This window comes from Ischnura elegans, chromosome 1 (genome assembly GCF_921293095.1).
Source record: "Ischnura elegans chromosome 1, ioIscEleg1.1, whole genome shotgun sequence".
NCBI classification, from domain to species: domain Eukaryota; kingdom Metazoa; phylum Arthropoda; class Insecta; order Odonata; family Coenagrionidae; genus Ischnura; species Ischnura elegans.
The window spans coordinates 44,056,821-44,081,130 of NC_060246.1; the positions used below are offsets into that span (position 1 = coordinate 44,056,821).

Consider the following 24,310-nt stretch of genomic DNA (forward strand, 5'->3'; position numbering starts at 1 on the left):
GAAACTGCAATTAATGCCACTATCGAGCTACCGTATTCCTAACCGTACTATACCACCTATTTTTTAAAGCCTACATTTTCCTCTATACTTGGAAAAATCACAAGATCTTGTGTCTAAGGATGGCTCAATTCCTTTGTGTTGCTGAAAGAATATGAAAGAGTCAGAAACCGCATCTTTGCTCCGGAAGAGTTTGTTTTTTTTGTGCTCAGTTACTTGATTTTAAGAAATTGATCTACATAAGAAATTGATCAACATATTTTTGCTAGGTGATACACCTAGCATTTGTTGTATGAAATACTTTCTCAACTTCTGGTGGTGTGTATAGTGATTATGTACTGCTGTTGTGAATAAAAATAATACACCGTCCATGCATAAACTCAATATCTCTTATTTGATAGATAAAGACTACTCATCGATTTGTCACTCGTTTTTTTTTCTACTTATCAAGCCTTTTTAGTAGTAAGCCTTGTCATGCATGCGCCTACCTTTCTTGAGCTTTATTTCAAGGATATTGTGTGGGCGATGATCTCATAATGGTCCTCAAATCTCGGAATGAAGCACTAGGTGGTCCTATAGAGAGTGCCTTCATGCGGTGAAGCCATTGCTACCAGGAAGTCGTTATGTTGATGGTGACACCTGATCTTTCCAAAAATGGAGAAGACCACTCTTTCGTTTCGAGTGCTCAGCGTTAACCCCCAATGAGGTTCATTTCCAATTACTCGAATGTCGAAATGCTCACTCACGTTGTCGCAAGAATCGTTCCACTTCAATGGAATGTACATTAAATAAAAATAATCTATGCCTTTTCTCTCATTATGTGTCCAGATAAGCCGATGTTTAAAAGCCTTCAATATTTACAATGCAATGGTATTAGTTTCTGTATTTTAACGTAGATCCAACCGAAGTCTAATGAAGATATTTATCATTGTGACAGCTTATGCGTGACTTTCAATTAAATATAGTCTTACTGTGGAATATTCCCCTTTGAACGCATGCTTAAAGCTTTGTGTGTGCTGAATTCATATATAAAATTACCGAAATCAGATGCATTCAATTATTTATGGCTTAGCTAGGTAGTTTCCATCTGTAATTTGAATAATTAATCTGTTTCGAGCTTCGAAACATTCTTCTGAGGTGCCTTATGTCACCTCTTTTATTTAAATTCTTCTGTTATTTCCATTTTATCTAAACTGATGAGCACTAAACACCACATATGTGCAAAAATAGCATGTAGGTGATTCTAAAATTCTGTTTAATTATAAAAATATCCGTTGTGGCACTGAAGTGATCCTTACAAAACAAGTTAAGATGTTGGAGGGGAGAAAGACTGCGAAAGTTAGTTGCTTAATAACTGTCATGGATATAAGGTTATAAGTTTTATAAGGATATCCCGATGATATTCCTCAGGATGCTACTTTTGCACGCCAGAGAACTTTTCTTCTTCTTATATGATAGTTTTCGTAGTAAAGAATATTTTGACTCCAAAATCAGCTCCTTCCAGCCATTTCACGAAGAGAACTATCAAATTGAATGTCTGCTAAAGAGTCAAGTTATAATTAAAAATTTGTATTCGGTGCATGCTACAGGAAAAAACAGCAGCTATACAAGATCGTAAATTTGATCGCAAAGGATGGCATCGAAGACACTTATCAGTCGGAGACAAGAGTGTAACTTAATTTATATTCCAAGCATGTTTGTTACTATGGATGAAAAAAGTATTTAACACAATAGAGTGGTAACAAAATTGCTGTAGACGAAAATTCAGCTTCAGCTCTCCTGTTATATCATTCCTTGGTCTCGTTGTGACGATGGAAATTTAAGAAAAATAACGCTGTCATAAATTAAATTGAATTTTTATCGGTAAATTAATGTAATCTAGTTAATCAGCTTATCAATATTCACATGAGATGAAGTATTTTTACCAAATGCTTTCTCCGCTTCACTTATGAACATTATACCGTATAGCACGATGGCTTTGCGATAAGTTTGTTTGCGTACCAAATATGTTTTTACTTTACAATTAAAATACAAGGTACTGAGAATGCACTCATTAAATTTCATTTAAATTTAAATTTAATTGCTTTTCCTAAAGCGGTAGATTTAAGGTAAATAGCGTAAGAAATTACGGTGTGCGTCTTTTGATTGTCTTTGGCATGACCTTGGAATAACATTGATCAGTACAGAAATTCCAAAATAAGAGGGCCTAAGAGCAGATTTGGCACCACTCATTTCTTCGGTAAACGTTTTTATCCAAATGACGTTATGACCTTCTCTGTACCTATGAACTCAGCACCTAAGCTTAGCATGTGGAATATCTTTCTTTCTAAGAGCAGTTACTACCCTATTATCCGAGTTTAAATCGGCCTTCGTTGACTCGCACCACTTCGTTATGCTTTGAAGTCTTTTATTGAGTCTAGTTGCCAAAATATATTTTATATATAAGTTATATTTTGGCAACTAGACTCAATAAAAGACTTCAAAGCATAACGAAGTGGTGCGAGTCAACGAAGGCCGATTTAAACTCGGATAATAGGGTAGTAACTGCTCTTAGAAAGAAAGATATTCCACATGCTAAGCAAACCTCTCTGTACTTTGCTGCATCATTTGCAGATATCCGTAGTTTACTGACGAATATCGTTGACATCGCCATTATGTTAAAGTAAGAACAGTGTACCTATGACGCTTCCCTGTGGAAATTCCATAGTATCATTAACTTCCTGCGAGTTAGTGCCAGCCAGAAATACTATTTCTAATCTTCGACATTGGAGACCTTATATCCCATCAATGACATTATCATCCGACCCTGGAACGTAATTATAGCTGGTTAAAAATACGTCTACATCCTCATAATACCCTGCGAATCATCTAAAGAGTGTTTGGCCAGGTGTCACTAAGCATCAGTGTGCAGAAAGCAATACGACAGATGCACGCTTCATGGTCATCAATTAACATTAATTACACCTACTCGTGTAAGCCCCACCGAGCATGCATCACTCCATTTATGTCACAAATACAGTTACGTGAATATGATAAAAAATTTGCAGTTATTTATTTTTACAACATTATCCATTGGTATTGAGCCAAAAAATCAGTATATAAATGCAAATATAACAGTAAAAACTGTTAAGAAAAATATCTTAAAATCAGTCGCGCTATGGGAAACATAAACATATTTACTGAGGCATAAAATCGCAATTCAGTAAACGAATTCGGTAAATGGAAGGGACATGTCGAGTTGAGGGGGATTAAAAGGACACAATTTACACAAAACATGAAGAATTTGACTTCCCAAAAATTACTTAGTAAATTCCCTACCCTATCTGTCTCCTCTTTTTGATTTAGCCCCTTCCTCTTCTTCTGATAGTAAATTTTTGTTCAAACAATTTTTCAATGAACTGTTATGTAAACAAATTTGTTTTTATGTCTTACTATCATTCTCGTTCCTTTAAATGATCGCAGCGCCGACACCCGATTTTGTGGCCATTTTTTGAACTAGTCTCCATAATTAATGTTTAATTCTGAATGACAATCGACATAGAGTTGAAGTCAAAATGAAAGTGTAAGAATATAGAATTGCCGTTTGGTTCTTAGTTATGCTGAAATTTTCAGCTTGATAGCTAATCGTAAAGTGGGTTGACATTGAGTTGCAAGTTTTGACCCGGCCAAGCAACAAAGCGAGTTCATAAAAACGTTATAAAGTAAGATACATTCGAGTATCCTTCGCACATAACGTTGAGACCTCGATATGCGAATGCCTGTTACCGTCTCCTAGCCTTCCTCACCTTCTCCGTCAACCTAGCAGTTTCATCCCATCTACCATTAACCTTCCCCTCCTCTTTCCCCGTGACCACTCATCCCTCTCACAATCAGCTCGGGAAACAAAGCGACCAGCATCACGGGATTGACAACCCTCCATCGATAAAACGCCTATGGCTCCGCTCCTCCAATACATCATCACACCTCGGAAAGGCAGAACCAGGTTTCTTCATCATGTATCAGTTAGCCTTGCTTTTCCCCCACTCCATCTCCTTTGACCTACCCTCACACCCCTCATCCTCCACAAAAAAAAGACTCTTAACCAACCAACTACACTATGTATTCATGGCCTATAAGTTAAATTTTTGTCTCCGTTAAGTTCATGTGTAAAATGTTCCTTTCTTATTTCATGTACGACTTTTAGATTCATCGGTTTGATAAAAATATATTTGGCTGTCGTCTCATTGCAGGAGGAAACTTATTTTATCTTCGTTGCGCTTAAAAGTGTCATTGCCTTACTCGTGTATCTGTTCCATAGATGTGCTACCGTAAGAGAAAAATAAAACAAGGCAGCAAAATTGACAGGGATATGGAGTGATAAACCAGTTCCGGGCGAACACCGTTGCTTTCATTTCTATTGTGGAGGTGTGCATGCTTCATTGTTGAAATACGGCGTCGATCATTTATAATCAGATTTTTGGTCTGCAAGCGATTCACGCGATTATGAAGTTAAATTTGGACCACCTTGATTCTCAGGTTGTCGATTTGGTGTTGCCTTAGCGTGATGAAATTAGGAAACCGGATTCCACATATTTAGCCATTATTTCTTTTTTCGTCATTGACTGTTTCATTGATGGATTGTTTGTCATTGATGGCACTACTACCATGGCGGAAAGCGTCGTTACATTTCCCATCACAATTTCCCATTTCGTTTTTTAAGGTTTAGCCGTGTTTCGTTTACAATTTTTAGAATAATCTAATGCAGGAATAAATTTGTGTCGTCATTAGGAACCAATTTTTATTTTTGGTGTTTTAATATAAGACAAATACAGTTACAAATAGACAAATAGAATTACGTTTTTTACCAGTTTTACAGCATATATTGATTTAGTTTTAACCAAAAAAAGGAAGACACCATGTAAATGCTGCAAATGTTGGTCCTTTATCATGGAAAGCTACATTATTTAAATGTTTACGAATATTGTGAGAGCTTTCTCTGATATAAGCAAGGAAATATCGGAAAATCTCGAATATGTGTTAATTTAACTATACTTTACATTGAATGCAGATTTGTAAGGAGTTACATACAAAAATACTGGACCAACTACTACAGCTACTTTTCGAGCGTTACGCTTTCCGTCTAGGTGTTATGCTCCCTCAAGGAAGCACAGAGTCCAAGAGAATAACGCTAGTGGGACATTGTTTATTTACTAAGGAACTGGTGTATATAAATATATATGAATAATCGAAATTGAATTTTCTTACACATAGTAATAATGCTACAAAACAGCATAAACCTTGCTAGAAGGCACTTCATAGTTAATTGCATAATCACCATTCACATGTGGCTAACAAGTCGGCCACAACTGAAAGTGCAATTATTTGTAATTTTAAAACATGGTATCAGTCCAGCATTAATGTTGATTGGATATTTTTTTAATTCTACCATTCCCTGGCAATCACGTATGTTTTTTCTCAATATTGACGAGGCAGGAGGTATTCATACTGCAAGCAATTCATTGAAGAATTTCGATGAGGGAAATGCGGTCATACTTTTGCAATCCCACGTCAAAATAACCCGGGTGTGTCGCGTGACAAATGGTCATAAAATCGCTCCCAAAACAAAAATATTAAGCTTTTAGGCTGTAAATTGTGGACTATCAGGTTTGTTTGTGATAGGCATGTTCATGAGGTTGTCTCTAAACTCGGTAACTCCTACACATGACTTCACGGAGAAATACATGCAGTAAGGAGCTTCTGGCATCGAAGTCCATGCAATGGTATCGGTTGTAATTCAAAATCACCGCCAGCTATACTCTCGAAGATGTGGGCATTAATTCTTTCAACAGCATTTCTAGAGCCCTGCGTGCAGGGAATTGATAGGTGCATGCATACCGATCGATGGAAAAATGACATTTTTTTTCAAATCCGGCTTACCAACTTTTTCATTGATGACTGATTAGCATTGTAAGAATGAAATTTTACATTAATGAGATTTCATGCATCTCATCATTTTGCCAAATTGCCGCGGATATGTTAAAAAGAATTTAAATGACAATTTCCTAGACATCAGTACAGTATTAAAGGCAATTATTATTGCATTCACATGCTAAGGAAACATTTTTTAAAGATAAATGCGGAAGTCAGTCGGGGACGTACGCCGAAATTGGACCGAATTAGTGTTTACCTCCCTACGAACATACCAAGTATTTTAACTATTTAAGTACCTATTAGTTGGAGACACCATCAATGTAACGACAGTAGATAGTGAGAAAGTTTGAGTCATGTTACCGGTGTGGATGATTATTACTAAGATATTATTGTTTCTGCTATAATGACTCACCCTCAGTGCGTAAGGTGTTGTCTCAATTCACGCAATGTAATTAATTAGTCTGTGGTACAGTTTCAAACAACATTATTTCTGCATGATGTACGTGAGTGTAAAACATTTGTTCGTTAGACTCACCTTTGTTATCCTTAGGAACGTGTCACCTAAGTTGAACCAGTGCGTGTTGCCTAAGTTTGATCGGTATTACATGAAATTACGATTTGGAATAACTAGTGATGAAAGTACACAATAAAATAAAAAATAGTCAAAATTAGGCTCCCCAACTCTTAGCAATAGGCCCAAAATTGGCTAGGCTATAGGTAGATATTTGTAAACATTTGATAAACTTGAATTCTAATATTGGCATTTGAACAAATGCAGAAACTAGGGATAATTTTTAATCCCATTAGTTGGTTATCAAATTAATGGTAATATTAATATGCAATTATTCCTAAACTGTAATCGAATGTGAGGATGTAAGAAGTGAAATCAAGTAAGTTCAACTATTTTTTATAAAGTCATTAATGACTATTCATTTTTTCCCTCATTCACAAAAACCCATTCAAGGCATTCATTTCTAAAAATATGGGTTCAAATTTTATTACTAGCTTGCAGCTCTTAATTTATGACCAATCTTATGACAAAGATACATTCTGAGCATGTATATTCGGATGTTGCCGATGCACGATTGCAGTAGAAAGATATCTAAACAAACCTTCCTTAAGATAAGGGTAGGTAAAAATGATGTTTTCATTGCTTGTGATGGCGATAACATTTTATTTTTACTACATTCTGTTTTCTATTAATATACTTTTTAACCAACAATGTTATCCATGAGCTGTTGCATCAAAGGCGGTGAATAATAAAATATGGAGGCTAAGTGCAATTTTAGGTTATTTCTTATTCACTTATTTGTCTTACGAAAATCACGTTTCATTGAGTAACTAAGTTTTTTATCAGTTACCATTATCGAAATTATGACATCCATAAGCTCACCAGATGATTTTACTGCGAATTATATTGGATATTAAATCTGTAAGGAGATGTTTTGTATCCCGACTCATTAAAACTTCATAGAGAGGTATCCTTAAAGTGGTATCATTCGCGATCATGATAATAATCTTTCGAAAAAATTCGTCATACTAGGCCCAATTCATTCTACGGATCTACACTTTGCGCATTTGAACTAGATATTGATATTCAGTTCCTACGTATTTCTGTTGTTTGTATAATCTTCTCTTAATCTTACGAAGGGAAACCGAAGTCACACCTTTTTCATTATTCACGAATTTTGTTGAGCAATGTGAGAAATAATTAATAAACGTCTTTTTGATATTTAACATGGCAATCAATTAGCTTGGTCGATAGAGTCTGTAACTGCGCGTGGGGGGCCCGTGTTCAAAACCCGATGCAGACACATTTAATCTCAGCTTTTTTTGTATTTATTCTGAGGAAACCTACATTGAACTTTTATTTTATGATTTTCAATCAGAACAACGTTTTTCTGGGAGGAAAATCTTTCATTTGCTCACGCTACGTCGGGTTTATTAAGCGTTTGATCTTATTTGTTTTATCGAATCGTTAGGTGCCATGTTATTAGTATTTATCGAACTACATTTATCAAACTTATTTTGTCAAAGTAACAGAAATACGTAATTCTCCATATGAATCCCAATTTCGATGAGCTCGATCAGAAACTTGTATTTATAACTATACTTTTTGCAGAGTTTACTCGCTTTATGTAATGCTTTATCAATTAAAATGTAGTTAACTGTAGTTCATTGTATTTCGTAAATTTGTTATGTTATGATAGCAAGTATAATTTGAGTGTTACAGTGGAACATGCTCTCAGACCTTTTTTTGTGTTTGAATTGAATAATTCAGAGACCCAGTCAGTCTATTTTATTTTTATAGTTAGAAAAAGGTTGCTCTATAAAAAAATATTTTCGCGTGGTAACCTAAGTACCACGTGCTCGTTTTACTTGAAAGTGGAAATATTGCTTATATCAAAACTAGCCAATTGAAAAGTAACTACCCATAAGTAACAAACGGAAGACAAAAAGTGCAAGAACTTCCATAGTGACCATATCAGCGAGCAAAAGGAGTTATAGCATATGCTTGCAGAAACTCAGGTCGCGTGCATAAAACTTCTGGCATAAAAAATGATTCCACCCTTATTTCCGCAGTAGATAAATACTCCTTGATACTATGATGTCATAAATATTTCAAGCCTAATCTTAATTGCGATTTTTATTAAATTTTCTCTTTCTGTCGTTTTAGAATTACATTTGCGCGTCATATTTTGAAATTATTTACATATTTGATAATTATTTCGCAATTTTGAAAAAATATTCTAAAGTCTTATACAGCAATAAAGAGTAAAGATTGTAAGCCATAAATTTTGTAAAATATATGTAATACGAATTAGCCATTCAACTTATATTAATGAAGCGTGATTAATTCTGAAAGTTAATGAAAAAGATGGAAGCCAATTGTTTCCGACTCAAGTATTTTATATTTTTTTCGCTCACATTTGATAACAATAATAATCCCGCCCATTCTCTCAATAAAAAATAAATTTCGCATTAAAAATTGTTGTCATCGACCTTTTTACTAGTTTTAATAATATGTAATTAAAATATTTTTCTAGTCCGTGGAGATTTCTAATGGAGATTGCTAAGAAATACAAAATTGGGTTTTTAATATTCGAGTTTATCCGAAATTCTAGAAAATATTCGTATCAAGTCTTGATTTTAGCATGGCCTCTGATGTGCTTCATTGCCATGTTCTTATAGAATTCCTAACAAGATCACCAAGTCCCCCTTGGATTGTTTCAACGCTAATTTTTAATTATAGTTTAAATCTCATCCATACAGCCCTAACTAAAAAAAATCTCCCATCTTTAATAGAAAGCTTTTTAATGCATTTAACTGATTAACAAAGCGTTCTCCTTTTTTGCGTGCAACTTCAGGCTTGACTCTTTGAAACCTCTCCATGTTGGAAATTAAAGAACCTTACTAAGTTTTTCTCGTTTATTTACGCTCTGCATTTTATTTTGACCATAGACATTGCTTTTGCTCCCGCAATTCATCTATACATATAGAGTTATAAAATGACGAAAAATCTTTATTGCATACGTCGGTGCATACTATACCTATCTGCACTATGACCCACAGGCGATGTGATATCCAGGACTCCCCAATTGGCTAGTTATCCAATTTCCATCTCTTTTTCTCTTGGATTTGGGCAAAGGCTTAAATTGTTGGTGTTCAAATATTTATTCATAATTTTTCGTAAATTGATAAATAAAAAGTAGTAAATTAATTATTCCATTGAAATATTGAATGAAATTGAACGTTAAAGAAGGGATTACCACATCTTCCTCTTATCTCCATTTTTCCTTGCATCTGGTCGTTTTATAAGTCGTCACCCGGTGGAACACCCAAATAGCCGCCTCAAACACGTTTCTTCTTGCGAAGCAGCTGAACCCAGTGGGTGGGGAAAGCCAGAAAAATTTGTGACCAGCAAGAAACAATCATGCATTCGAGATTTTTTTTTTTTTAGTAGTGGCATCCCCGGACAATCGTAAAACGAAAACAAAAAATAAAAGAGTCAAGGAGAGTAAATAAATAAATGAATGGAACCAGCGTATATCCATTCCCTCTCCGGTGACGACTCCGTGAGAAACGAGTTTCCATTTATTCAAGTCTCTGGCGGGGCGGTGGGGTGGGGTGGGAGGGGACGGGCCCATGGGGGGGGGGGAGTGGACCCCCCGCCCGCCCCCCCTCCCGCGCCGTCACGTGCCCCATCCCGGGCGCCGCGGGGGTGAGTCGGCCGGCGACGGCGGCGCCAACCCCCGGGCGGCCGCCACCCGCCTCCCGTCCTTCGCCAGCCTCACCTAACTTCCACTCTCAGCCATTCTCCTCTTTCACGAGCACAAGGTTTCCATCGACATACTGAAACATTTGCGTAATAAATCAAAATATTGAAGCTTTGGTCATTGCAATGAGGAGGGAACTGGCTTCTCGTCCTCTAGTTCTCTTTCGTATTTCAGGGGTGTGGGTGGTATTTTTTAAACAAGAAATTGTGGGCAACAGAATGTTACTCCTCCATTTAAGACATAAACTTTAACCAAGATTTTAGCGAGCGGGGTGGGGGTGTTCAAACTCCTCCTACCTAAAAATTTTGTGACATTGTGGCCTTAGTGTAGGCCCTCCAAATAATTCCCCCTAACCCCCTGATATGAACTGGCTTTCCATAAAACCCCCTAAATTTTTTTTGCTCCGACCTTGCTTAAAGCCTAAAAGTCAATCATTAGGCAAAGTAGCCATATATTTAATTTCTCAGTAATGATTACCTCCTGACTGTATCCAGTGGTAATAATAAGTCTCTTAGAGAGAAGTTCTTAAAAATCCTAATCTGTGATAAGCATTTAGCCCTTTGTTCAACTTATTTTTTGGTAGAATGAATTTTGCACTCAGGTTAGGCCAGGTGCTTGATATGAGCTTATCCTTGCCCTATTTACGCACAATTATGTTGGCACATACAAAAGTTTGACTTCTAGCTGAGAGCACCTTGGGATGAATGGCTCACAACTTCCCCAGTCACTCACGAATTGCCTTGCGGGGTACCTGCGATGAATGTACACACATAAGAGAATTCATAGGTACTTAAGTATTAAATACTTTTTTAGAAGAACTAAGACATTTTTTTGGCTTCCACGGGAGGGTAATCCCCTCGGAAATTACCTTAAAGTTTTGTAATGGACTTAGTGACTGATAAAAAATATTAAGGAATATTCATTTTATATTAGTTGGAACCCGGTGGGTAGTGGGCAGGATTGTCGCCGATCAGCCTGCTGTTAATGAGTGGCGCCAAGAAGTCAACGACCGGACGGAAAATTAACATCCCATTCGACGGATGGAGACAGCGTATAGTCACTGGGAGTTCCGTCCATAAAATGCCCACATTCTGATGGAGCGTCCTCTGAAAATTCTCCCAACCCTGTCGAAATATGAACTTGGGCTCTCGGAATACCGACTACTGTACGAAGTCGATCATTAACTTTGTAGAATGTTATTCCTGATTGACCTGTATGCGAAGACTTCTCATTCTGTTATGTTCTTCATTCTTTGTGTATCAAACTTACGAATTTGTTATTGCATCGGACTGCTAAGGAATGTCTTATCCATGAAGCGGCTGCCATCGCTTTTTTTAATCTTACAGTTTCCTTTCATGGAAGAGGTGAAGTCTCTTTCATTCCACGAATTTGATTTGCCAACGAACCTACATCTACATAATACCCTGCGAGCCACCTCTAGGGTGTTTGGCAGGGGGTGAAAAATCACCAACATGCAGCATGCAAGAGGACCGCCACATGCACACCACACGGTCATAGAAATATTACGCACACTAGAAAAATATACATGCATATAGATCTAAGAATGAGATCTCAAAGTGCAAATTTAGTATTCGAATATGCTTACGCTAATTAGATCAGTCTATCACAAAATCTTCTGCAGCTCTATAACATGCGTTCTTAGCTGTACAATGGTGGCATTTGAATAGAAAATTCGTGGATAATATTGCTTTGATTCAAATAACTTGCTAAAGTATTTACTATCGCTGATTAAAGGTAAATTTTCGCCATGGCATTATCTATTCGCCATGAAGAAAGAAAGATCACCAAAAATCATGGTGCTCGTCAAGGCCGTAGATTACATCTGTTTCTGTAGAAATCGACTGTTTGTCCCTCTCTGTTTTAAATATTTCATTCCACTTCTTAAAGAAACATTTCAGTATTTCTACTACGGTTTTTGATGTAAAAACTTGTAAATTTAATACATTTCACTTGATTGTGAAAACGCAATTTGATTCTAGGACAGCTCAGAGTAGATAGGCACTTAACACTTCGATGTTCCTTATCCTACCACTATATGCGGCATTTTTATTTATTTTCAATTCCTTACATTATTTTGCTCAAAAATGATGCTGTAAATATTGCTGTTAGATTTGCACATGCCTTCCATTCCTATAGCTAGCTCCCAAGACTTCGGAGCTCGGTCCGCGACAGACGTTTATTTTTGTTCGAACGCGAGGCAGTGGGTGCGAGTGGTGGTCCCCGTGCGACCCCCGGCCACCCTCTTCCCCTTCATCCCCACCCCCGGTCAACTCCCTCCCCCTCCGCTTGCCCCAACAACTACTCACAACACGTCCACATCACCGCTCTCATGAAAATGCAGTTTATGATCGTCCTCCGAAATTCAGGGATGATGGGTCGTAAATAATACAGGGTCCTCCTCCGCTTGTCTCGCCATAGCATCTCTCCACGTGCCTCCACACTCCTCCTCCTCCCTTTTATCTATCTCTAGCTCCTTCAGCCCTATCATTCATTCTTCTTCCCGTTTCTTATGCGTACCTCTCCCTCTCGTCCGCAACCTCCTTTCAGTCCGCCTCCTCGCCATTTATTCCGGCTCGCGTCCGTCCGCGTCTTAATTGCCCCCGTAAGTTATCGGGGACCCCACCGGGGAGGAATACTTGACTGGACCCTTTTGTGACTTTGTTTGGCATCGTTTTAAACTGTCTCACCGAAAATGCTCTGCATAAGTGTGTGGGTATCATCGACTGAGCCACAGGTTTGTGCCCAATAAGAATAGTCAACCAAATAGAAGGATTACGTTTGAAATAATTTAATTCTATTAGAACTCAGGCGAGGAGTACTTTCCTAGAATGAATTACAGAATATACTCTTCGCCTGAGGATGACGCAGTGCGTTTAAACCATGGTAGTGATGTAATAAATATTTTATATGGAAAACATAGTTTAATTTTCATTCAATATGAATAAATTCCATTGAGTAACGCCTCAAACCATCAACTTAATTCCATTATCTTAATTCCTCTCCCATTAAATTAAATAAATCAAAGGTTCAAAATCTTGTTCACAAAATATTTCCGCCGACTTTCAGGTCTATGGTTGGTGAATCGTTTTTACAAAGCGTATCCAATATCGTGCTTAATTTATTTCGGCCCAGTCATACGTTATCCATGAAAGTTAATTAAATCAGTAATAATAGTATTTTAAATGATTTATTCTTTAAGGATTTAAAATTGAAAAGTGAATATTTATTCTTTTTTGATTAAAATTTTCAATGTTAACCGGCTCATTTTTAAGTTTTTTCTGACGAAGATACGGCTATTTTGATAATTTCTTTCTTTTCTGATTGGTAAATTTTTTCTGCCCCATATAGTGTGCTGCCATTGCTTCCGAGTAAAACTTATACAGTTTTTGATTTTTCATTTTTAATTCCATCGCATCACATCCATTTTAATGGATAGTTTATCGAAGAACTGTTGTTTGATCAATAAAATTATCGTGCAGTAAACTATTACGTATTGAGGACTGGTGCACGTTTACTTTTTGAGGGGTCTTCCTTGCGCACACTTCGAGGATACATTAACATTGTACGTATTGGCGTTGATACCACGAATCTCCCGTTTTAAGTCGAAATGAGAGGACTTTATGCCAATAAAATGACTTTCCCCAGAGTTTCAATGAGTCACACTGAAGAAAAGCACTTTAAATCGACTTCCATTGCTTCCTTACATTTTCGATTATTTGTTTACTCACCCATCGTATTGCGCTTCCACTCCATAGTTTTTTACAATACTCTTTTTCGAGAGGGTCTATCGTGTCTTTCTATAATTTATCCATTGCCTAGTCATAACTTTTCTGCAATTTGCACATTTTTTCAAACGTCTCCGTCAGTGGTGTCGTGGTGCCGGAACGCCGTCCGGCGCTGGTTAACAAAAGACATAATAGTTAAATAACAATTTAATCAATTTAGTTGACTTAAAATTTCTAATATTTACATTCGTAACCAAAACAAAAAAAATATAATGAAATGTAAATAATAACTTGTGATAAAAAAGCACACAGAGTAATATTTAATTTCTAAAAAAAATAGCAATAAGTAAAGTGCGTTCCGGCACTGCTAAATTTGCCATGACGCGGAGTATATGTGGAAATATATGTGGAATCATGGCATCATTTAGAGTGGGAGAGAATGGAGGAGTGCAAGGTATGCTTGGCTGCAGCGTCCATACCTTGCGCCTCGAGGGATTTCGTCCTGTGGGCGAATGCGAGTTGGATGGGAGCAGGACTAGAACGTGAGATTGGGAGGGGGTGGGGCGGGTGTACCTCGGCTGGCGCCGCGGGGGCGGTCCGGAGGGGTTTTGCATTCCCATGAGTCCTCCGTCCCTCCCGCCCTCTCCCCTCGCGCGCATTCCCTCTCGACCTCCCTGCGGACCACCGTGAGATGTAATGGATGGCAAGGAGGCGCAGGAATGAAGGGAGACGAGGATGTCCGGGCCACAGGGATGATTACACAACACGAATAAAATACACTGGTTCGCGCACTGGGCCGGTTACGAAATGAACAATTCTCCTCTCCCTCACTCTTGAAGTCTTGAAGGGATTGCAATAATAGAAGCAAAGGTCCTCCTGCTCAGTATGGAAGTGGATGTGGTCAAGGAGGAATTCATCTCCCTTCTCTGCCTTGGAGAAAAATGCATTAGTAACTGACGGGCAATGAGAAAATCACCAATAGTAAATAAAAAATATAAAACCGCGAATAAAAATATTATCGCTAAGAAATGCATGTCTGCAAAATAATGGATAACGTGTGAGACTACGACAATTGAACTATGACTGCCTATCAGGAGATATTTTGATAAGAACAGGAGAAGACGACTCGTGTGCGAAAATAGAGAAAGATGAGTGGAACAGGATGTTTGCGCCGGGAAAAGTGTTGATGAACCTACCTGCGAATGTGCTGTCTCAAAAGTTCCACGAAGATTTTGAGTAAAACATTTGTCTTGAAAAATTCAACGATATTTTTAAGAAAAATATTATGTGTAAAAATGTAATGGAGTGGTAAATTCTGGCGTTACAATACCTGGTTGCCATGGAGATCGCCACCTTTTTTTCCAAACCAATTCCTGCTCTGAGAAATTTTTAATCAATGAATTTCTGATTTATTAGGTGCAGGATCTCATCACAACAGAATTGATGTAATATAGGGTACCCGTTACTCGCCAAATTTTTATTCCGAGCCTGTTGTTAAACTGTCGACATATTAAACGTATTTTTACGACCGTACCTGAGAGCATTGATATGTGTAAGGCACTACGGTCTCATGATGCACCACAATAGCCCAAGCTAACATGATAAATGGTAAAGGGACTTAATATATCCTTTTTATACCATTGGGCAATATATGGAACTCTTAGTGCTTTATTTACATGACACGAAGTCTACTCACTGGTGTTCCCGAGACGAATTTGTAATCTATTTTACCAAATACCTGTGATATTCGGGCAACCGTTATCTCTACAAACACAAGGATTATTATTTAGATTAAGAATTTTGAGCAATGATGTGCATCGAATCCACCTCCATCCTACTTTTTATCTAAGAAATGAACGTGGTGAAGGCAAGGTTTTCCGACAGCCTATTAGTTCACTTACTTCTCGTGGGCCATGCGAAAAGCGCCAAATTTATGTTCTGTAGAAAATTAAATTTAAAATTTCCCAGAATGGGCATTTTAAACACAAAAATCTATGAGTAGATTTACGGTGTAATTTTTGAACTTTTAATATCACTCTCATTATTTTCAAATTCAGCTATAAACCCTTGGTGCCCTGCTGAAGTTTCATTATTTAATAGCTAAATTTCCAATTGTATTGCTTAAAATTGCAATGTGAGTGCATAAATAATTAATTTCAGACCTGAAGATACCTTTCCAGATAGCCATAATTCTAAGAAATCCACTGGCGAGATAGAAAAAATGACTTAACTTTACCTCAAATTAAGATGGAGAGCATCACAATGAACGTACACTAGGATGGAAAAATATTTTTACTTTGCCATTATCTCGTATTCAAGTTGCTAGGATCAGATTTTTTCGTAATTATATGAGTAGATTATGTTTAAGTGTCATTAATTGCGTACAATGTCGGTGTTTATGAATTTTTGACGGTCAAAATGGTGTATATTATTTCATGAATTTAATGAAAATCGCAAATATAATGCAGTGTACCTTTTCGAAACAAATCAACAAGTACGAAAAAATAAAGTATGACAATTATACCGAGGTGCAATAATTCGATTTCCCCGGGGATCCACCTTGGATCTGCAAGTTTTCAAATCGTTCCAATTCAATGTGCATGAAGAGTATATGTAACAATGATGATATCGAGCTTGAGTTGGTTTAAGGACTCCTCTGGTGAGATATTATTGCAAATTATCAAAAAAATTGAAGTACCCAGTATAGAAAGCTACAATTCATATTAAGGAGATCTCAAAATCGGATAAATATAAGTAAAAAGATTGATAAAATGTTTTAAATTCTTTTTGTGTGGTAAAAGATCATTCAAAAAATTTGCTGCAAATTGAAATCTGGATAGCAGTTGTTGGATCCATTGTTCGACATATTTTAATTTTATTTCCCAAAAAATCTAAAGCATGCCTGGTGATAGTTCACATCAATCGTTAGCACATTATGAGTTGGTGCAATTCATCGGAAGCAATTTTAAATACGTAAAAAGGTTGATAGAATAATTCTGTTTCGTAAAGAACGCGGTGCTTATCTATTAAGTGAATCCTGACGTGAGTGAGGCATGGAAAGTATAACTCTTGAAGCGCTTGCTTGGAGATGGCTAACTCACCCTTAGAGGACTTAGCGGAATTTCTCACTGGTAGGAGACCTCGATAATGCAAATGAATATTTGAAATTCAAAATCAGTTTCTCAAAATAAAAAGACGTTCCAAACGCAATGGTATTGACCGATTTTGGGACTTGAAATTTTAGAATCAGTGCAGATATCACTGTATAAGCACACGTATTTTCAAAGATGACACGCCACCATCCACTATTGTCGAGGTTCACAATACTACCTCTAGTGATAATTGTTGACCTCGCTGACGTAAATAAATCAGTGGTAGGTGAATGTATTCTACATCTACATGATACCATGCAAGCCACCTTTAGGGTTTTTGGCAGGGGGTGATCAATCACCAGCATGCAAGAGGATTCCCACATGCATACCACACGGTCATAAAAATTTTAGCATTCTAATAAATTATGCTTCCACATTAATGCAAAGGTAAAACTTGCCAACTACTCAAACTGCCTATGTAGTCCAATTAGTAATGAAGCCCCCCGGGTCAAGTTCAAAACGCTTAATAATTCACTACCTATGCAATTAATCTGCCTATGCAGCTAGTGCATACAAAATATGATGTTATAAATATTAAGAAAATGCAGAAACTGTATAATGTGGTGTATTTCTAAACAGCCGCTTGAACGACGATGAAACACCCTTGACACCTTTGTAATAATTCCCTTAGATCGGGAGTCGAACCACCGACCTTAGGTTTTCCGGGCCACTGCGTGACCGATACGCTATCCGGGTTCCTACCCGGCCCATGTCCCTATCTCGGTAGAATCTTTCCCACGCAAATCCATATGAATATATCCTGCACGAAACTGAAATGGATCCTTCGAAAGAGAATACTCGGTTTGCTGGAATTTAAATAGAAATCGTTGCGTCCTCACAGCTCTGAATAAAGAACTCAAGAAGCCCCAGCCTTGTCGACATTGACCCTCTGCCATACGCCACTGTGGAGCTCTGCAAAGCATGTAGATGTGGATAAATCTTCATATGAATTGGGAAGGCTGAATCCAGCGAGGGGGAGGGAGGGTGGATGCCCACCAACGGGGGGCCAAGAGACCCCCCTATCCCAACCCTCCACCCCCTGCATCTCCTCCGGCATGCCTTAAATTCCTGTCGCGGCGGGACCGCTGTCGGGAGTCCCGCTCCAAATCTCCTCTACACTGGCGCCCTCTCCCACTCACATGCTTCCGCCTTCCCTCACCCCCTTCCCACACGATATTACTCCCCCTCCCACATCCATTTTTTCTATATTCACCCAAGAAGGGCTTCATATTTCGCCTGATAACAGTCTTCGAAGCTCATATCTTGCTCCGCTGTGTGATATGTGATTGCCCTCCCTCGGCCATTTTTATATGAGTCGTATTATTAAGTGTTTTGAACTTGATCCGGGGGGCTTCATTACTTATTGAATATTTCTCTCATTTCGCCGCCCTCCCTGTACTCTAGGAATTTTTCTTTTAACAAGGAGTGGTGGGTATGATATACTTCGTTATTTGTGGTGAAAATGATGTTTCAAAAAGACAGCTTGCAAGTCAGAAAGCATGCTTAAAAGTTATCTAATATTTGCATCATAAAGTATATTATTTTTCCAATTCTGCATAATAAGCTTTGAGCCACCTCAAGGCCTGAGGAAGAATAATCACCGGCATTCAACGCGCAATACCGTACGTGTGAATTTAACGGTTTTAAAGGTAGTGGGAATGTGATTACATGTGCATATGTTTGTAGACGTGAGATTCCACCAACCACGCATCGCTCCATGCAGTACATTATTACAGCACACATACCCCTGCATTGAAAGCTAATTTTCATTGACGGTTAGAATTAAAGTAATTTTATCCATGCAGCAGGATCACCATCAAACAAAGGGATTACGCAAAGTGATATAGGGCACTCATACTAGCATATTAATGAGTGAGAAAAAGAGAAAAACACGTATTTCACCACTGTTTGTAGTCCATTCAGTGCTAGGAGAGGATGACATCTTAAAATGCTAATGAAAATGCCTTCTCCGTTCTCTCTGAGGTAGCGAAGGCCAATAATATCAAGTTCTCCCTCCTTCCACGATAAAAATGTTATGAGTTTGAGGTCACGAGGCCATGTCAATCCTATTGCGTGCTACCAATCATTCCACATTCCTCTCATTTCTTAAATAACTAATTTCTTAATCCCTTTATTTAATCCCTGTACTGAATTCAAGAATTCAGAATCCGATTTGAGTCAGAGTAAATGTAGTCTATTACGGTTAATTAAACTAAATGCCATAGTTACGGGCTAAAAGTTCGCTTATCTAAAACACTCTTACGGACGCCAACATACTACGGAAGATCAGATGATATAAATAAAATAAGAGAGATAGACTGTAGGATAGACAGATTCAGCATGTCTTTTTTTCCACGATCAATTAGAGATTAAAGCTGCATCGTTAGAACTCACCCTAGAGGTGGCTCGCAGGGTATTTTGTAGATGAAGATGGTGTGTAAATAGCGCTTCTATCTACATCTACATAATACCCTGCGAGCCACCTCTAGGGTGTTTGGCAGGGGGTGATCAATCACCAGCATGCAGCATACATTTGGACTCCCACATACACACCACACCGTCCAAAAAACGTCCCATATACTAACAAACTACACTACTATATGCTGTTAGAAATAATAATTGAATTAAGAAACATGCATTAATTTTTACATAGGTTAGTAGGCTTCACTACAAGTCATGCAATCTATTTATGAGTTCTATTGCTGCCGTTATAATCTCTTATTGATCGTGGAGAAAATGACATTCGGAATCTGTCTGTTCTACAATCTATCTCTCTTATGCGAAAGATCCACAGAGAAAAAAATCATTCGCCTTGACCGGGATTCGAACCCGGATCCCCCGATTTCCGGTCGAGTGCTTTAGCCAATTAAGCTATCGAGGCGTCATTCTTCCCTGTGGATATTTAATTTAAAATTTAAAAATTTACTTTAAACTATCTCTCTTATGTTATTTATATGATCTGATTTTCCGTAGTATGTTGGCGTCCGTAAGATATGGTTAACTTCGTCCGAAAAGACACTGCTCTTGAATTTATCTAAAAGGTTTAGTCTATTTTTCAATCTACGGTCCGACAGAGATTCCCATCCGAGTTTATCTAAGAGGTCAGTTACACTAACAAGACTATCGCAGCGACCTTTCACATACCTGGCAGCTCTTCTTTGCAGTTGCTTCTATGTGACTTCCGTCACTATCGTTTCCATTTCAATCGTCCGGGAGTAGCGGACATAGAATACATAGAAGATAAGTCCTCAGTCTTCATCAAATATACCTGCTGGGAAGCCTTAGACATTCACATGTACATCTACATAATACCCTGCGAACAACCTCTAGGAGTTTTGGCAGGGGGCGATCAATCATCAGCATGCAGCATGCAATTGGACCCCACATGTACACCACACGGTCCAAAAAACGTCACGCATACTAAAAAATTAAACTACCATATGCTGTTAGAATAATAATAAAATTCAGAAAGATGCATTAAGTTAAACTGTTTGTTTAAGTTAGATAGGTATTTATGCTAGATATAGGATAGACATGTAAACAAACCTCTAATATATTCTGCAAAAATCAGGCCTTTTAAAAGTCTTTCTCGCATAAACAATTAGCAATGTATAAAAGATAATTGTAAAATAGAAAGGTTTGTCCGTTTGGTTGCTTCAGTTATTCCAATAATATTTAATAGTAATGCTGAGTGCATGCGGACAAATGACGAGTTTATATATGCTACCAACCGTTATGCTCATTTTAATGCTTATATGGGAAGCGTATTCTGCCCATCTAAAAATGATCGGTTAGCTATCAATAAAGAGTATAAAACAAGCTTAATTTCTTGGAAATATTCATATCATCCCGGAATCATAATTAATATCTGACGTAAAACTAGTGGGCGTCAATAAACTACTTTTATCAGTTAGTATTAATCTTATATGCTTTCCATATAAATCTCTGTCCCCATTCATGTTACGCTAATCTTGTCGTGGGTGTCATTGGAAGGTTATCCTCCACCACTCACTGATACATATTTGTTGGGCACAACGTACCTCTAAGTATAATCGAGAAAAAGGAAATTTTATCTCTTTCTCCAACCTAGGTTTTGTGGTTCTCCAATATCATCAGAGTTTATGAATGGACGGGTGGAAATCAATTACATAAAAAATACGAGAAACTCACTGAGTCGACAAACAGAACATCCCGAACGAAAATCGTGCTGATTTAAAATGAAAGAATCCCATCGTGCTCCCTCGTGTGCCTCGATAAACATTTGTCAAGAAATGCGCGGGCTCGGGGAAGGGGTTCCCGGCCAATAAAATGAGTATCCCGTGGTCGGGTGCGGCGCCGCGCAGAGGGGAAGCAATACATCTCTCGCCTCGGATTCCCTCCCACCCCCCTGCAGCCCCCACTCCCCCCATATTTCGGCCCCCTCCCACTACCGTATCCTCCACTCCCTCTATAGCTGCCTCTCTGGCTCCCATTCTCATAGGTGATGGGCGTAAGTAGGGACTGGAGTGGGGAAGATGGGTAGAAAGTGCTTGCAGTCGCCTTTATCGTGAGCGATGAGGAAGCATTCGACTCCGGAGGGGTCCTATCGTTCAGCCCCACCCAATTTATACGGACGCAGCATCGTGCGAGCCACCGTGAAGGTGTTTCCACATCTAATATAGAATATTTGAAGTATTTCCATTAACACGGAGAAAAGTACCTCCCCGTACCTCATCCGAAATGTAATGATGAAGTATTTAAGATATCATATTGTAGCGGAGGAATCATCCATGACAACGGGGATTATTTATTTTAACGACGGAGAGATTTGAGTAAATAGAGGATTGAGGAGATTGTGTTTTGAGAACGAAGTGAGAGTTAATGTGTACGACTTCTACTGAAATAAAGGTGTTAAGTGTTCCGGAAATAAGAATAGTTGTTTTTTTTGTATTGGAACCCTCGCGCGTAACAACTGGTGTCAGAAGGGGACGAAACATAAATTATAGTGTTTGTTTGTTTTTTTGTATGAAGCGCGGCTTATTTTCAATCGAGGTAAGAGCATGGCTTCAAAAGCAGCGAAGTTAAGTGAGTTGAAAGTGGCGGATTTGAAGCGCGAGTTGGCGGAACGTGACATGGAGACAAGCGGGATGAAAGCAGTACTTCAGTTGCGACTTCGTGAGGCGCTTCAGGCCGAAGGCGTGGACCCCGAGGATTTCTCCTTCGAGATAGAAGTCGGCGCGCATGAATTCACGCATTTCCTCACTGTATTTAAAGAAGAGCGTGCCGAGTATTCAAGAACTTTGAAGGAAATTGCCAGCAATATTCGCACGATCAAAGACGAATTGCTGGCGAAGATCTCTGAAGTAAAATGTGGGTTGGAAGACGACGTCAGAGAATTAAAAGATGAGCTGGAAGCAGATGTCAACGAGATGAAGGAAGAACTAAAATACGTCACTTCGGAAGTACAAGGCGTGCAAGAGAGATTAAGGAACGTAAAAGAAGATTTAAAAATGGTAGAAGTCGATGTAGAGAAGCGTATTGAAGATCGTCTGAAAACTCTCGCTCAAGAATTGACGCAAACGGGCACTGTTGGAGTATTGTCAGGACTAGCTCCTAGTATCAAGGCCGTGCGTGTAAAACCACCTACATACGACGGCAAGATTCCTTGGTCTACTTACTTCAAGCAGTTTGAAGCCGCGGCCAACGCCAACGGGTGGACGAAGGAAGACAGAGCTACGGGCTTGATTGTGGCGCTGCGAGGAGACGCTTTGAACATTCTTCAAGCGATGCCTGACCATGAACACAGGAACTACGAGTGTCTGGTGGGTCGACTTGAAATGAGGTACGGTGACAAACACCTTCAACAAGTCTACCACAGCCAATTGCTCACTAGACGTCAAAACCGTGGCGAGACACTGCAGGAATTTGAAGCGGACATTGCGCGACTCGTTTTCTTGGCTTATCCCTCGGCGCCCGGTGAATTTATTGAGCGATTGTCAGCAGAGTCTTTCGTGGTTGGTGTGGCTGATCCGGAACTGCAGAGAGCTCTACGCTTAATGCACCCAAAAACTTTGGACGACGCACTAGCCCGAGCCTTGGAATTCCAAGCGGCAACCGAAACTTCAAAAATCCTAACTCATGTCCGAAGCACGAGCGAAGAAGAATCTCTCGAAGATAGGATCGAAAATATCGTCTCAAATTTTTTACGGAGGACAGGACAACCCACAAAAAGAGATATACGCTGTTGGGATTGCGGGGAGCTTGGACATGTCCGTAGTCGCTGCCAAAATAGTAGGATGCGGCAGGGACGCTTTCTCGATCGACACCATTGCCAGAGCAGAGCAGACCGACGGACTACGCATCTTACTAAAATTTCAAAAATGGGTGACGATATCCGTACTGGGAGCACTCCCCCTAAAACTAAAATTTTCGTGGGCGGTCTCCTTGAAGACGCCAAGGCACAAGATCTGAGGGCCCTTTTTGAGCGGTATGGAACTGTTACCGAGTGTGACATTTTAAACAGGTATGGCTTTGTGCACATGAAGACTGATGAGATGGCCGGCCGTGCCATAGAGGCCCTGAACAATGCTGAATTTATGGGTGTCCAGATTAGCGTTGAGCAATCTTCTAGTAAGAAGAGTGGTCGTGGTAGAGGCTTTGGTCCAATGATGAGAGGTAGAGGAGGACCAATGAGGGGGATGAGAATGGGAAGAGCCCCACCTCCGTACATGATGAGGGACGGTCGTGGGGACTATGACAGACGAGGACCAGGAATGGATGGCAGGGGCCCTGGAATGGACAGGATTGGACTGCCACCTCCACCATCAATGAGGAATGGATACTATGACAGTTATGACAGAGGCTATGATGGCTACTACACTGCCCGAACCTGAGCGCCGCACATACCCTGACATGCTCCACAAACCCCTAGAGGAAAGGCGAAGGTAGTCCATTACAATCGATTGGCACTTTACTAAGGTGGCAATGCAAGAGTTGAGGAGGATCAAGAGGTGAACGCACGTTGGCGGCCGAACAACATGGTCAAGGCATAAGTAAGAACTGTTCCGGGACGAAACAGCCTTGAGGAGGGGGCAGTGTAGCGGAGGAATCATCCATGACAACGGGGATTATTTATTTTAACGACGGAGAGATTTGAGTAAATAGAGGATTGAGGAGATTGTGTTTTGAGAACGAAGTGAGAGTTAATGTGTACGACTTCTACTGAAATAAAGGTGTTAAGTGTTCCGGA

General features: G+C 39.0%; 1 protein-coding gene across 1 annotated transcript; it reads left to right on the top strand.

Moving 5' to 3' along the window:
* Positions 1–22,121: 22,121 nt before the first annotated feature.
* Positions 22,122–23,954, top strand: LOC124164221 (scaffold attachment factor B2-like). Its single transcript, XM_046541805.1, has one exon. It carries the CDS (start codon positions 22,122–22,124, stop codon positions 23,952–23,954), a length of 1,833 nt encoding a protein of 610 aa, XP_046397761.1.
* Positions 23,955–24,310: the final 356 nt, after the last annotated feature.